Source organism: Pristis pectinata, chromosome 4 (assembly GCF_009764475.1).
Source record: "Pristis pectinata isolate sPriPec2 chromosome 4, sPriPec2.1.pri, whole genome shotgun sequence".
Taxonomy (NCBI): domain Eukaryota; kingdom Metazoa; phylum Chordata; class Chondrichthyes; order Rhinopristiformes; family Pristidae; genus Pristis; species Pristis pectinata.
In genome coordinates, this window is record NC_067408.1 from 30,171,696 (window position 1) to 30,185,201 (window position 13,506).

Below are 13,506 nucleotides of genomic sequence, written 5' to 3' on the forward strand. Positions count from 1 at the left end.
ATTTCAAATGAATTTCTGGGGAGATTCTTTCAGGAATGGATGCAGGAGGAAGATTTGGCAGCAGGTAGATGGAGTAAGGATTCTGAAAATTACCAGGGGCTGTGCCTAATCAAGACTAGGTAAACAAAGGGCCCATGTGAGAAGGCAAGGCAAGTCAAAGGGATTTACATTAATCTATGCAGAGGAGTTTATTTAACTGGTTAGATAGGGCTATGAAATTAAAGAGAGGGCAACACGAGTTATACAGGGAAATAAAATCACATGATGAAGACACCCATTGACAAACTCAGAATTGCATCTGAATGCCAATGCAGAATAAGGATTTTTAAAATTACTCGAGAGGCATTTAGAAAAAGTTAAAGCAATTTTAAAAAGCCTTGGAACCAGGAAAATATGGGACAGTAGGTTGGGGTGGATTGTAGTGGTTAACAAGACCCAAACGTAAGCCAAAGGTAAGCAACAAATTGGCAGAGTTGTGGTTTTCTTGGGACAGTTCTTGGGTCGAATGGCCAAGCAGGAAGACTGCAGTAATAGCCAAGGTGGGGCCGGGGAGAAGCTAGTGTTGTATTTTAGTGGGGAGATAGAAGAGGAGCCCTGATGGTGAGTCAAGGAAGAGGGGATAAACCATGAACATTTCTTTGGAGAACAAAAAGCCTGAATTATCAAATAAATTAATCAGAAAGGCAACGAGGAGAATGACTGGAAGGAATGTGCACAAATCAAAACTACTTTCAACCCTTGCATCATTATAGCTTACTTCCCAACTCCCTCTCATCTAGCAACCTTTGTACCATGACAATGTTGCCTCTAGCAAACTACTCAACAATTAATTAACACTCAAGGGTGTCCCCAAAATCTACCTTTGTAATCTTGTCTTTGACCACCTTTCCTAGATTTTCTCTCAATTCCTGATTAGTGTCCATATTTTAGCTCCCTCCAGTGAAATGCTGTGGGATGTTTCATTATGTTAGAAATACTTCTATACAAATGTAAATTGTGACTCTAGGGGTAGTAACTGGAACATAATCTTACCAGCACTACTATTCCATCACGGAGGGGTCCAACAGTTTGTAAAGACTCCTTGTCATCATCATTGGAATACTCCCAAATTACTCCCATTTCAATGAAAGTTTTTGAATCAGGAAAATCATTCTCCCCATTCAAAATAAAATGTCCTGTAGCTTGGTTCTTGATTACTTAGCAAATAAAAATAAACAATTATTAAATTTCTTGTAAGTACACATTATAATTAGATTAACTTCCAATTATGAAATAACATTTAAATCATTGCACTTTAAAAATACTAATCACAAGGCACTTTGAAGCTATCCTTCACCTGTTACAGCTGCACATTAAACAGAATGGAGTCTTTTACTATCCTGGTGATGTAAAGTGCTCTTGGCACTTCTGAATTTGAGAAACATAGTTATTATGCAAAAAATCCATTTATTTAAACATAATTCTTTCTAAATATAAGGTCAACTTAAATCATCTTTTTATCATTTCCCTCAATAAGAAGCTGCAGAGAGTAGTGGACTCAGCCCAATACATCACGGGTTCACCCCTCTCCACCATCAGTAGTATCTACAGGAGGTGCTGCCTCAAGGAGGCAACTTTCATCATCAAAGATCTCCACCATCCTAACCATGCCATCTTCTCACAGCTACCATCGGGCAGGAGGTACAGAAGCCTGAAGTCCCACACCACCAGGTTTAAGAACAGCTACTTCCTTTCTACCATTCGGTTCTTGAACCAACCAGCACAACACTAATCACTGCCTCAGTATGGCAACACTGTGACCACTTTCATCACTTTGCACTAAAATGGACTTTGTGGGTTTTTTTGTTCTACTTGTGTTTCTTTTCTTGTAAAAATTGTGTATAATTTAGGTTTAATTTAGGTTTTTCGTGTGAATACTGCTTATATGATGCTCTGTGCCTGTGATGCTGTTGCAAGTAAGTTTTTCATTGCATCTGTGCATACATGTACTTGTGCATAGTTTAATAAACTCAACTTTGACTTTGTGCTTTCATACTTGAGGCTTTTTTTGCGGAAGACTTACCAATGAAATGAGGAGATGCACTTAGCTCTTGAATAGACAGGTGACTTGCTCCAGCTGGAATTTCAAACATCTTCAGATACCCTGTCAGAGCAAAGTAGTGACACAATTCTGAGGTATAAAGACTGGAACACACTGAAGTGGATTTGTATTATGACATGAAATAAAATTCCAAGGAATTATCAGCCTGCTTGGGCTAATTTTAAGTAGATTCTGGGTTTAGATAGGATCAATGTTAGCAGATGGCTCAAAATGTTGGGCAAAAAATACAGGGGGAAAAATGAGAAAGAAACACTTTTATACATATAGCAATTAGGATCTGGACCTCACTGGATATAAGTGCCATGGGAGGAGAGTTAATCAAGGGTTTCAAAAAATTCAATAGGCACTTGGAGGAAAATAATTTGCAGGGCTATTGGGAAAGACATGTTGAATAAGATTGTGGCATTTTGTGGAAACATCCAATGATTCAATGGGCTGAATGGCCTGTGATGTCCATAATTTGCTTTGAAGATATGGTGGAAGCATTGCCCTTAATTTCCTTTCTTCACCATTTACATTATTATCACACTGTTATTTGGCATAAGAACAAATTTAGGAGAAAGGGTCATACTTGTGAGCTTGTTCCCCTACTCAATATATTGTGGCTAATCTGATCTTTGGCCTCAGTTTTACTTTCCTACCTGATCCTTGTAACTGTCAAAATAAATAATTGAGAAATTATTAATTTCAGTATATTTAAGTGATTACTACACTCAAGGCAAGCTTTCTTGACTTTTTTTTATTATTGTGAATATAATGCCCATCAAAACCCCTGTGGGCTCATTTACATAATTGTGCTAGCCAAACACAGTTGCTTTTTTTACAGAGTTATTCCATGCATGTAATCTGTGAATAACTGAATTTAGGAGGTGATTTGTGGAAGGTGGAACCAGTTGTTCTTACTAGAGGTTCCAATTTTTATTTCAACTCTATTTTATGTTTGTGAATCAGGGGAACTTGCATTTCATTATTGGATTGATTTTCCTATTTCAAGAATTGTTTCAAAACTGTTGTTTCCTAATCTTCCCCAGCAATGTGCTTGCTCCTCCTACCTAACCATATTTCCTTTCTTCCTAATCCAGTGCTGAGTCAGGGTTCCCCAAGGGAGAGGAGCTTAGATGTTCATGATGTTCAAGGAACTGCCTTTTGCATAACAGCTAGCTTCTAAGAGGAAGCAACTCTTGGCTACATCTTTGGAGTACAGTCCTGGGCAGTTTGTCTCACCTGCCACCATAAACACGCAAAGTACTCTGATTGCCAGAAACCTAGCACATTCATTCTATTAAGCCCTTTTATTAGAACCACTTACAGTGCCAATAGAAGCTTTCCTATTGTAGCCAGGAATGGAAATGTTGCTGATCATCTCCTCCTTAACAGAGGGGAACTGTGGACAAGTGTACTGCTCCTGATGAAAAAAAATGAGACTGTCTACAGACAAACGCATCTGGTTGCTTCTTTATCCATTGCGATCTGGGATGGTGTGTTCCTTTTTGCAAATTAATAATTAAATGCTCTAACCTGGTTTCTTCGCTGCTCTGGAGAATGTTCCCTTGATTACTTTGCAGTGAGAATTATCTCCACCACACACTCCACACTTGTCTTCCTGTTTATTGGAACCCAGCACTTTATCACAGCCCACTTTCTGAAACATTAAAATAGTAATATTCCAAATCTTTTAGGCATTTCTGTGTTATATCAATACATTCTTGATGAAGATGAGCAATAATATTAAATAAGGCTATTACCATTGTTTTGGCAAAAGTAGGCATTTTCTAATGTGTTTTACGTTCAAGAAATTGTTTGAAACTCCTAGGAATCAGCAATTTTATCCCATTACAAAAATGGGGTAGGTGACTATCCTTGGATTGTGTCTCATTGCTTAAATCTCTAATCAATTAAATTATATTATTTAAATAAATTATTGTAATTTTTGATCTGAATCAATGTTATTTCAAAATTATCTGGATAGAAGCTGAAAAATAAAAATCGATCTTGAATCTGTTGTAACCAAAAGTTGAATTTCTGCTGGTTACTGAATTCACTCAACGCAGATTACTCATCTCATTACAGTCAAGAAACATTCTAAATGCATATAAAAAAACTTGTACATTAAGAAAATGAATACTTTACCAATGCTGCTTTATCCTATTATTCCATCATCTTTAAACTGCAACATATGATAACAAAAGATCAAACCAAGAGCAAAAAAAAACTGAAGGAATTCAGTGGGTTGAGCAGCATCTGTGGAGGCAAAGGGATGGTTGACATTCCAGGTTGTGACCTTGCATCAGGACAGAAGCATCGACCATCCCTTTGCCTCCATTGATGCTGCTTGATTCATTGAGTTCCTCCAGTGGTTTGTTTTATGCACTAGATTCCAGAATCTGCAGTCTCTTGTATGACATTCCAATATTATAAATCATCCTTTGCTGAGGGAAACACTGGCAATATCTATCATGTTTTATCTATCTGTGGAACCAAGTCCAAATTGGCATTAACTATACAAAAAAAACAAATACATTTCACAAGTATAGCTTGAATGAAACACCACATTGACATGATCTTAAACAGTCCTTTTATCACCCATTTAAAAAAGAGACAGCTTGAGTTGGTGGAGCTGTGCAGGAAAGATTTGGAGTTTGAATGTGACAGCACTAAATTGATAAGTTTGTGTGGGAGTGTGTGGACTTGCATTCTCTCAGATAAAGGAGATCAATTTGTTTGATTTGGTAAAAGGAAAATCCAAATTGACACTTGTAAAGAGAGAGATAGTAACAGTAGAACTATCCTTGCTTGACTTTACTGGGACTAAAAATCCACTTAACACTTGCAAAGTGCGGGTTATGATGTTAAAATGAATAAACTTAAGAAAGTACATTAAAAATATGCATTATTGTTTTCTCCTCCTAATGCTCTTCAGCTATCCCTTCTTTATAAGTAAGCACAGAGGAACAGTGAATGTCAGTCTCTCACAGGAATCGAGAGGTTGAAATACGCATGCCTGCATTGTGCTTATTTTTAGGCCATAACATGGCACAACACATACAGTTTGCCGGTAATCTGTGTAAGACAGGTATGAGGGACCATGTGAATTAAGGTTTAATGAATATTTTTCTGAATATAGTAAAATTCCAAAAGTCTGCTCTCCAGCTATTCAGAAATCTCGATGATTCGGCATCTGACTCACCAGCTGATGTCTGCCACACTCTCAACTTACTGGAGCACCGGTTCCCATGCTCTTTCTCAACTTGCAGGACTCTATATCCTCCAATCCCTTTCAACTCACTGGGGCCTGGCTCCCACACTCCCCCTCAGCTCACTGGGCCCCAGTTTCTGCACTCCCTTGGAATTCAGCAGGGCCCAGATTCTTGTGCTCCCTTTAAATTCTTCTGGTTTACTGGAAAATTTATTACAATACTGTGTAACGTCTAAAAAATTGTTGGGATACTATTAGAAATAACATCCAATAGCCCAGAAAATCTGCTAGTCTGGCAGCATTGAAGTTCCAAATGTGCCAGATTATCAAAGTTTTATGGTACATAAAATTAGTTAATAACTAGGGCAAAGTTGGGACGGTCCTGCACAGAATTCTTCACTAGCCACTGGGGATGCCAACAAATGTTACATGTTACAAGTTTTTTCAACATAAACTTTCTCGGCTTCAATGCTTCATCCAACCTTTTGCCTGGAATTTATCAGAGGGCCACTGTCAGCAACTCAGTATTGATTTTTGTTGAGGTGCGAGCTGGCTGTGGAGGTGTGACAGGTACCTTCTGCTCACCCAGCATGTAGATGAGGTCCAAAGCCAACTTCATGATGGTCTCTGGTCTCTCTGGGCATTTCAGACTAAATTTATAACCCCTGGAATTTGGGGGAGAAACAGTACTGTAGATGAAAAGATATTTTAAATTGCATGGTAATTTTCAACAGATCAAATTCAGTATTTGAAAAATCTTTTACGGCTTAGTAGTAAATATTTGCTTGGATTTGTGAGTTACTAGAATTATCTTTCTAGTATCTATTAATTAAAGATGATGTGGCTTTTCTCACTTCTCTTTAAACTCAATAAATCCCACTTCCGTTACCTGTCCCTCAGTAATTTTTATTTACAGCTGGCAATGTAGTTGACAAGATGCTGAATATACCTGACTCTACGTTGAGGTTACGCTTTAGTCAGTTTTCTTCTATCACAGTGATTAAAGAACAACCATTTGAAATATTTGTAAGATGCTAAATTTAGGTGAATGAAAATCTTCCCATGTAAGATTTTAACCTAACCAAATTAAATTAGTTTATTTTTCTCCACTGAAAATGGCTAAATAGTGCCGCTCTTTAAAAGGAGATGAAAGTGGGAGAAGAACTAAATGACGGGGACAGAAGTTTGTCTTTGGCCATGACTACTCGACAGTATGTAAGGATTAGCCTCTAGTGTACTCATCTTTTTATTTTTATTGGAACTGAATACACAGTTGAGTACAACGGATAGGCAATAATCATTGATCTCATCCCCAAATTAAGCTAGAATTCAGTGAGCAGCAGAGGTTGCTGCAGACACAGTCCTTGCCACCAGGAAAAAACTTTGAGGGCTGAGCAAGGGGAATAATTATCCCCATCACACTTCTGCCAGTCTGAGGTGGGGTGGGTGGTTAAAATTCCATCTAAAAGCTTTCCCTTCAACAATCGACTCTGTACTTTCCTTGAAGAATTCCACTAGATTAGTAAAATATACTCTTCGGATATCAAGCTTATGGATCTATTACAGAGCAGAATAAATAGCTCATAAAATACCAAAATTTGTAACAAATAGTAATTGCCAATACCTTTTAAACTGCGATAGATTTTGACCTCATCTTTGATCAGTACCAAAGGCAAAATTCTCTTTAGCTTAGGAAAATGTCAGATTTTTCTTCATCTTTTAGTACCTCATGGTTTACTGTTACTAGCTGCGCATCATGCTATGGAGAGCAGTAGCACAGATTCACTTTGAGCATATACAGAAGAAATTCTTTAGGAATTTTAATATGTTTCTTGTTTGTGGTAACAGCATGCTCAAGCAATACAATGCAACTGCTTAAAATAATTATCTTCAGTTTTATCAAAGATGTGAATCTATGATATTAGAGAATGGAGTTTTTAGTAAGTTTTTCCTGGAGCAGATGAATTGCATCTTTAACAAGAATCCCAAAATAATCTTCTGACTTCTATTATTTAATTCTACATCAATGCAAAGTTTGGATCACTCACCACACAAGCACCTCGAACACAAATGTCATAGCGATTACTGTAGGAACAACGTGTTCCATCATGTACCATTTTCTTCATGTAGACAATTTCCCGAGTTTCTTTTGATTCACAGGTGAGGAAGCACCTCTGTTCAGCTGTTGGGAAATATTTATTATTTTATACTTAATTTATCCTTGCTGCAATTTTTAACTTTTGTTACTGTAAGCACATCTTAATTGGACTACAAATTAATTCCTATTTGGACTGTTCTTCATAAGATGGTTAGAAACAATCAAATATTTCATTGCCAGAATACTTGATTCAGAACTAAAATGGTACAGACAGAATTTAAAAAAAGATATAAAAATAGAGGACAAAAAATTCAAATCTGTGAATTCCATTCTTTTGATACCATGGGCACCATTTTAGCTCCAAAATGGCTGCAACATGCACTCACATTTGTGGAGTGAGTTCACTGGATCTATAAGGTGTTAGTGCATACTATTGCAAAAGCAGATCTTGACATCAATCAGTGTGCAATGCTGATTTGAAGCCAACATTTCTATTTTGAAGTTCAATACTCCAATTAATTGCCTTTCTTATAAACACTGAATATAACTTTGGCAGCAGTAAAGAACTTCTACTGTGCTGTCTAAGGGACTGATTTTTAGCCCGTCTTTAATTGATTTTTACTGGTTATTGCTTCAATTCTAAAAGTATCTGATATTTTTTTCTAAAGTTCTTTAAAGTTGTTAGTCTGCGGGGAGTGGTGTGGCAGGTGTAGGAAAACTTTATTCTAGCTTCATGGCCCTTGCACAAACCAGTTGCTCCCACACATTCATGGGATGGGTGGAATACAGTTTTGAAGTGAGCAGAGCTGAAGGGGAAAACGTGCTCAATGAGGACTGGGGAAGAGGAAGCCCACATCCACTCAGAGTATCCAGGGACAATTCTACTTCAACCTCAGTGGGGAGTGGCAGTGAGATGTCTGCATTTTAGGAAAGGAGTCTGTTCTGGAATCTGACACTTGTGGCAACAACAATGCACTTCCTCTGCTTGCTTTGCTATGTTCTGACCAACTTTAACTTTCACTGGCCTTGCACAATTTTGGGCACTGAGCTGAGCTGAGCTATAGTCACCGAACAACATGATTAGCACCAACTGCATGCTGCAATCATATTATTTAGCAAGTATCAAGAAGTTGCCATGCTACCAGATGCAACAGTTAGGAGTTAATTCTGTATTGTGATCTTCATGCTCATCTTCAAGTCCATCTACCCACTTTACCTCACATAAAAATGACATTAATGGGCATCAGGATTCATCAAGTCAGGACCACCGACACCTGGATTTCCTTGTGGCTGGAAGTATTTTGTAGGAGGCCTTCTGTTTGTCCCTCAGCATCCACTCTGACCTCAGAAAATCCCTAACAGCAGACACATTTCTGGATTTGGCAGGTTTCCAGCACCATTTCAGGGGCCCCTGATTAGCTGCCTCTGCTTGGGCAGAGAAAATAGCTTAAGCTCCTCCTACAGCATTGCAAAACTGGCTTTGCTGGCAGAAGAAATGTTGTTTTAAAGTGTTTTAAATCCCTTGCGTTCCTTTATATAATTAACTTCAGTCCTTTTGTTTCGGAATCCTCCTGCCCTCTGCTTCCTTAGTGCTGCTGCACATCGTTAATGGTAGCAAGGCTTCAATAACAGGAAACACATCAAATGATACTTTTCTCTTTAAACCTATAATTTTCACATACCTTCGGATGTGTTCAATCCCTGTTGTCATTTGAGCTAAACATCCCAGATGTTCCAGAGCAAAAACAGAGCAACAGAGGAAATCTGTGTCCATTTTCTGCAGGGCAGTGGAGTTCTGGCTGCAATTTTGCTTTGATGGCTTGTCTTTGGCTGAAGGACCATCTCTGGCTATTCTGATCAAAGTGTTCAGTCTTTAACAGTGGGCTGAACTTGATTGCATTTTCAATGGAAGGCAGATATTATGGCCCAAAAATTTCTATGGGGCAGAGAATGTGATTCCACTGTTCCTTTTTCTGGGACTATTTGGGAAAGAACCCAGAACCTGAAGAATTTCAGCCTTTCTGCCTCCATTGAAAATACTGGGATTCCTGTGAGTGAGCCTATGATACACATTCCCAGAAATGAGCATACTATGGTGTAATATAAGGGAGAAGTAATGTCATAGTCATCAGGTAACAAGGGAGGCACCAGACGCAAGCTGAGTACGAGACATTCAGGCCTTCAGGAGCCCTGTTGAAGCAGTGTCAAAAGTTACATCTGCACTTTCACAGTGAAATTCATTGTGGATCTAAAAGAGGAAGTTTTTTTAAAATCTGGAGCTGTTATCCAAGTTCTTTGGATGGCACCTCAATACTGTTCATCCTCCTGCTTACACATGTGGAGCCAGCGATATGGGCAAGGGGAGGGGATGGGAGTAGTTGCACCCAGCTCTAAACTTAATGCTGGTGGGCCCCTACAATTCCCTGAATACACATACACTGGGTCCTTGGAGTGAAATACGTCCTCCCTCATTTACTCCTCAGACAGCCAAGAATTAGCATTGGTACCAATCCAAAGCAGACGTATAGAACAGCAATATGCATCCAAAATTGGGCAAGTCAATGGAGCAATTGCTTTGGGTACTGCCAACACAAAGCCCAAGGCAAATTCTGCAGTGAACTTGATCTGTATTTAACTGGCCCACCCACAAGAATTCTAGAATGTCCAATGAAAGCACAAAAGGATGAGAAAGTAGTAATGCCAACAGAAATTTCAGGGCCATAATATTGATACGTCATTGAAAATATAGTCAAATTCAGCCCACTGTCAAAATGCTTAACACTTAAATGAATGTTCCAGGGTTACTTGGGTATGCTAGGCTGCAACCCAATTTTCAAGAAATTAATGTTCAATTTCTTCCTTACGATTTCAGGAAGGAGATCAGGACAAATTTAAGTTCTCTTCCATCCTCTGGTGCCTCTCAAAAGAGGTTTTATTTGAAGTTTACAGCCATGTTATCAGTACATCACAACTCATTAACTCAAGTATTGTCAAACAGTACAAAGTATAAAAGAGAATAATTTTCACAAGGACAGAATGTTCTAACATCTGCTTTAAACTTTAATTGTGGATAAAAGTATATGGTGCTAAATGAACATTATATCAAAAAAAGATTTTTTTTAATTATTCTGTGCCTGTGGTCTACAAGTGCAACTGGTCTGGCTGTAGAGGCAGCATAGAAATCTGGGAGGGGTTGTGTGTCTAATATTTGTAATGGGGTTACTCTGTCTGCTTTTTCCCAGCCCGACCACACCAAGTTCACAAGAAGGCCACCTTGAATCTTTAAATGACTACACAAAGGATATGAAAACCATGACAATTAGAGCAGGACTCTGTATAGTCTCTTCTCCAGAAGCATAGTGTGATGGGTGCATTTACAAATTCATTTTCAGGCCACTGACAATCTTTCCCAAAATTTTGTCACTTACCTTTGCTATTTGTTGTCATTTTTTTTAAAAGTGTGTTGAGCTCATTTGAGACTGAAGTAGCACAAGAAGATAATTAGTTGTGCTTTAATTACTTTTCGATTTGTTTGTGTTGTACTTTGTTTGGAACATGGTTTTTGTAATATTTTCCTAGTCCATTTCACTCTTTATTTTTGTGCTTTTTAGTATTTTAATTCTTTCACTTTTCTTTCCATTATAGGGATAAATGATACTTTTATTTGACAGTGTAAACTGTATGACAATTCAGAGATGAAGTATCCAAAAGACCTTCATTCTGATGTATCTTCAACTTGAAAGGTGAACTCTATTCCTCTTCCTCCAGATTCTGTCAGACCTAGTGAATAGTTCCAGCAGTTTCTGTTTTTATTTCAGATTCCCAGCATCTGCAATTGAGTTGATTTTCATGCCTTTGCTATATATCATGTTTTGGAATTTTGCCATTCCATTGAGTCCAGATCGCAAACTTCATCTTCAACTGGGACAGCTCTTCCCTTGGTAGTGAAAGTCACTATTACTGTTCTCTGTAAAGATCCTTTCAAACTGCCTCGGCTGATAGCTGTCAGATCAATCAGCCTTAGTGCAAGGGCAAAATCAAGAGAGCTTGGTAAGCTTCCAGAATCCTACTATAACATTTCCCCTTTTTGAAGGTAGGGCAAACAGCTCAGTTAATACACTCGAACAGTTTGAGTTATCTGGCTGCTGCACAGAGAGAAAAGCTGCATGTTAAGGATCAGATGATTAATGCAAATGGATGGAAAATTGGTCAGACTCTCTTAGCATTGTGTGAATCTCCCCAACTGAATATCCACTAAATGTATTGGGCATCTAAAATAAAAACAGAAAACGCTGCAAATATTCAGCAGGTCAGGCTGCACCTGTGTTAATGTTTCAGGTCGAAGACCCTTCATCAGAACTGGTTCTTCAACCCGAAACATTAACTCTTTTTCTCTTCCCACAGATGTGGCCTGACCTACTGAGTGTTCCCAGCATTTTCTGTTTTTATTTTAGATTTCCAGCATCTGCAGTTATTTTTGATTTTCCAATGCAGTGTAAACACAAGAATGTTTGCCCCCATCTTCAGGTAGGTGTGTGTGTGTGTGTGTGTGTGTGTGTGTGTGTGTGTGTGTGTGTGTGTGTGTGTGTGTGTGTGTGTGTGTGGGGGGGGGGGGGGTGTGGGGGTGTGAGTGAGAGAGAGAGTGTGATCAGTCCTCAGGTGCAAAAGTGTGTGGTAAATTTCTCTCTGTGTTCTTCACAGCTATATTTGGAACTCCTGCTATGGCAGGACCCCAGAGCAGGTGGGCTTGGAGGAGCCATGCATGCTCTAAAGTTCTTCCAAACACTCTCTATAGATATGATCACTGGATTCCTTCACATCAGTTGCCATTCCTTACAGACTCTAAGAATTGAAGACATTCAGAAAGCAGTAGGATGACACAATGAAGAAAGTCTACAGCTGAGAGTGGACTGGAAGACTGTTGTACCCTACACATGCCACTCACGCTGTGTGTCTTACACACTGGAAATACTTCTGTGATGCTAGGTACTGTGGAGTGAGTGTTAGTTTGTGCTGTAAAGCAGCATCCTCTAGGTCTGCAGTTAACAGTCCTGCAGAAAAAAACAAACAGGCAGAAGAAGATTTAGAATGTAAGCTGCTCTCTGCTTGAAACATATGGACTCAAAATGATTAACAGAGCCTAAGTGTGTGTAGGATTAGGGGATGTACTTGCTTTACTTTGCAAATCACCCTCCTCCATGAATCCTTCCAGTGACTTCATCTATTCCCAACTGAATGATCTGAAGGATAATTTCATCAAGATGGATAATGGGCTTCAGATTAAGATCACCAGCTCTCACTGCTGTTCTGTCTGCTGTGCTAACCTGGAGTTGTGCGAACTGTGGGATTCAGTGATGTTTTGCACCCCTGGGCTGATCAGTGGTTCCTCGGACACAGGAACCCAAGATAACAATTTTTGATCCATTCAATACAGGGCATCTGGAGAAAGGGACAAGTTCTCAGTTTACAAATAGAACACATTTCTTCCATTCCCCTGTCTTCATTTGTACATGTGTTTGGAATGTCATTCTAGACACGAGCCTACAATTAATTTCATTTTGTTTCTCTTTGATAATTTTGAGCTCTCATGTCTTTCCTCTTTTAGTCGCCCAAATGGAAACACTCATTTCTCTTCACTTTGTACTTTTCCTCCAATCCCAACTCCCAACAATCACAACTCCTCTGCCTTCCTGATCTTCTGCCAGGCTCACAGCTTGAAGCCCCTTTCAATAAGCCCACAGCTACCCTCTGTGCCCAGCTGCTAACCAGACTCCTGCTATTGCTTCCTTTAGGATTAACAATCTGACAGGTTACAATTACAAATGTTGCAGACTTCAGAAAAACCTGCCACTGGTCTCACAGGTGAGATTTTGGAACCATGGAAGATTAACTGGATGGTGCTGCAAGATGTGTATGGGGTTATGGTAGGTGATTAGCCCATGTCCAGTTGCCCTTGAGCAGATAGTATGTAAGCTCTGTACTGTCTGCTCCCTGATAGAGTGTAATGTCCAGCCAATGCCAACAGCATTGTTAGGATGTTAGTGTCTTGACAAGGAGCGCAATTGTAGGAGTAGCTAACAGCAGTTGAAAATATCCTGCACATACTAAAGC

General features: G+C 39.0%; 1 protein-coding gene across 4 annotated transcripts in view; it reads right to left on the reverse strand.

The window, feature by feature from the left end:
- The window catches only part of LOC127569267 (A disintegrin and metalloproteinase with thrombospondin motifs 2-like), a 210,057-nt gene that overhangs the window by 11,855 nt on the left and 184,696 nt on the right, over positions 1–13,506 (reverse strand). For all 4 annotated transcript variants that reach the window (XM_052013743.1, XM_052013745.1, XM_052013744.1 and 1 more), the window contains exons 12-15: positions 7,346–7,479; positions 3,620–3,743; positions 2,063–2,143; positions 1,033–1,196 (exon numbers count right to left, since the gene is read on the reverse strand). In XM_052013743.1, coding sequence (XP_051869703.1) covers positions 1,033–1,196; positions 2,063–2,143; positions 3,620–3,743; positions 7,346–7,479 — 503 coding nt within the window. The remainder of the gene's footprint in view (positions 1–1,032; positions 1,197–2,062; positions 2,144–3,619; positions 3,744–7,345; positions 7,480–13,506) is intronic.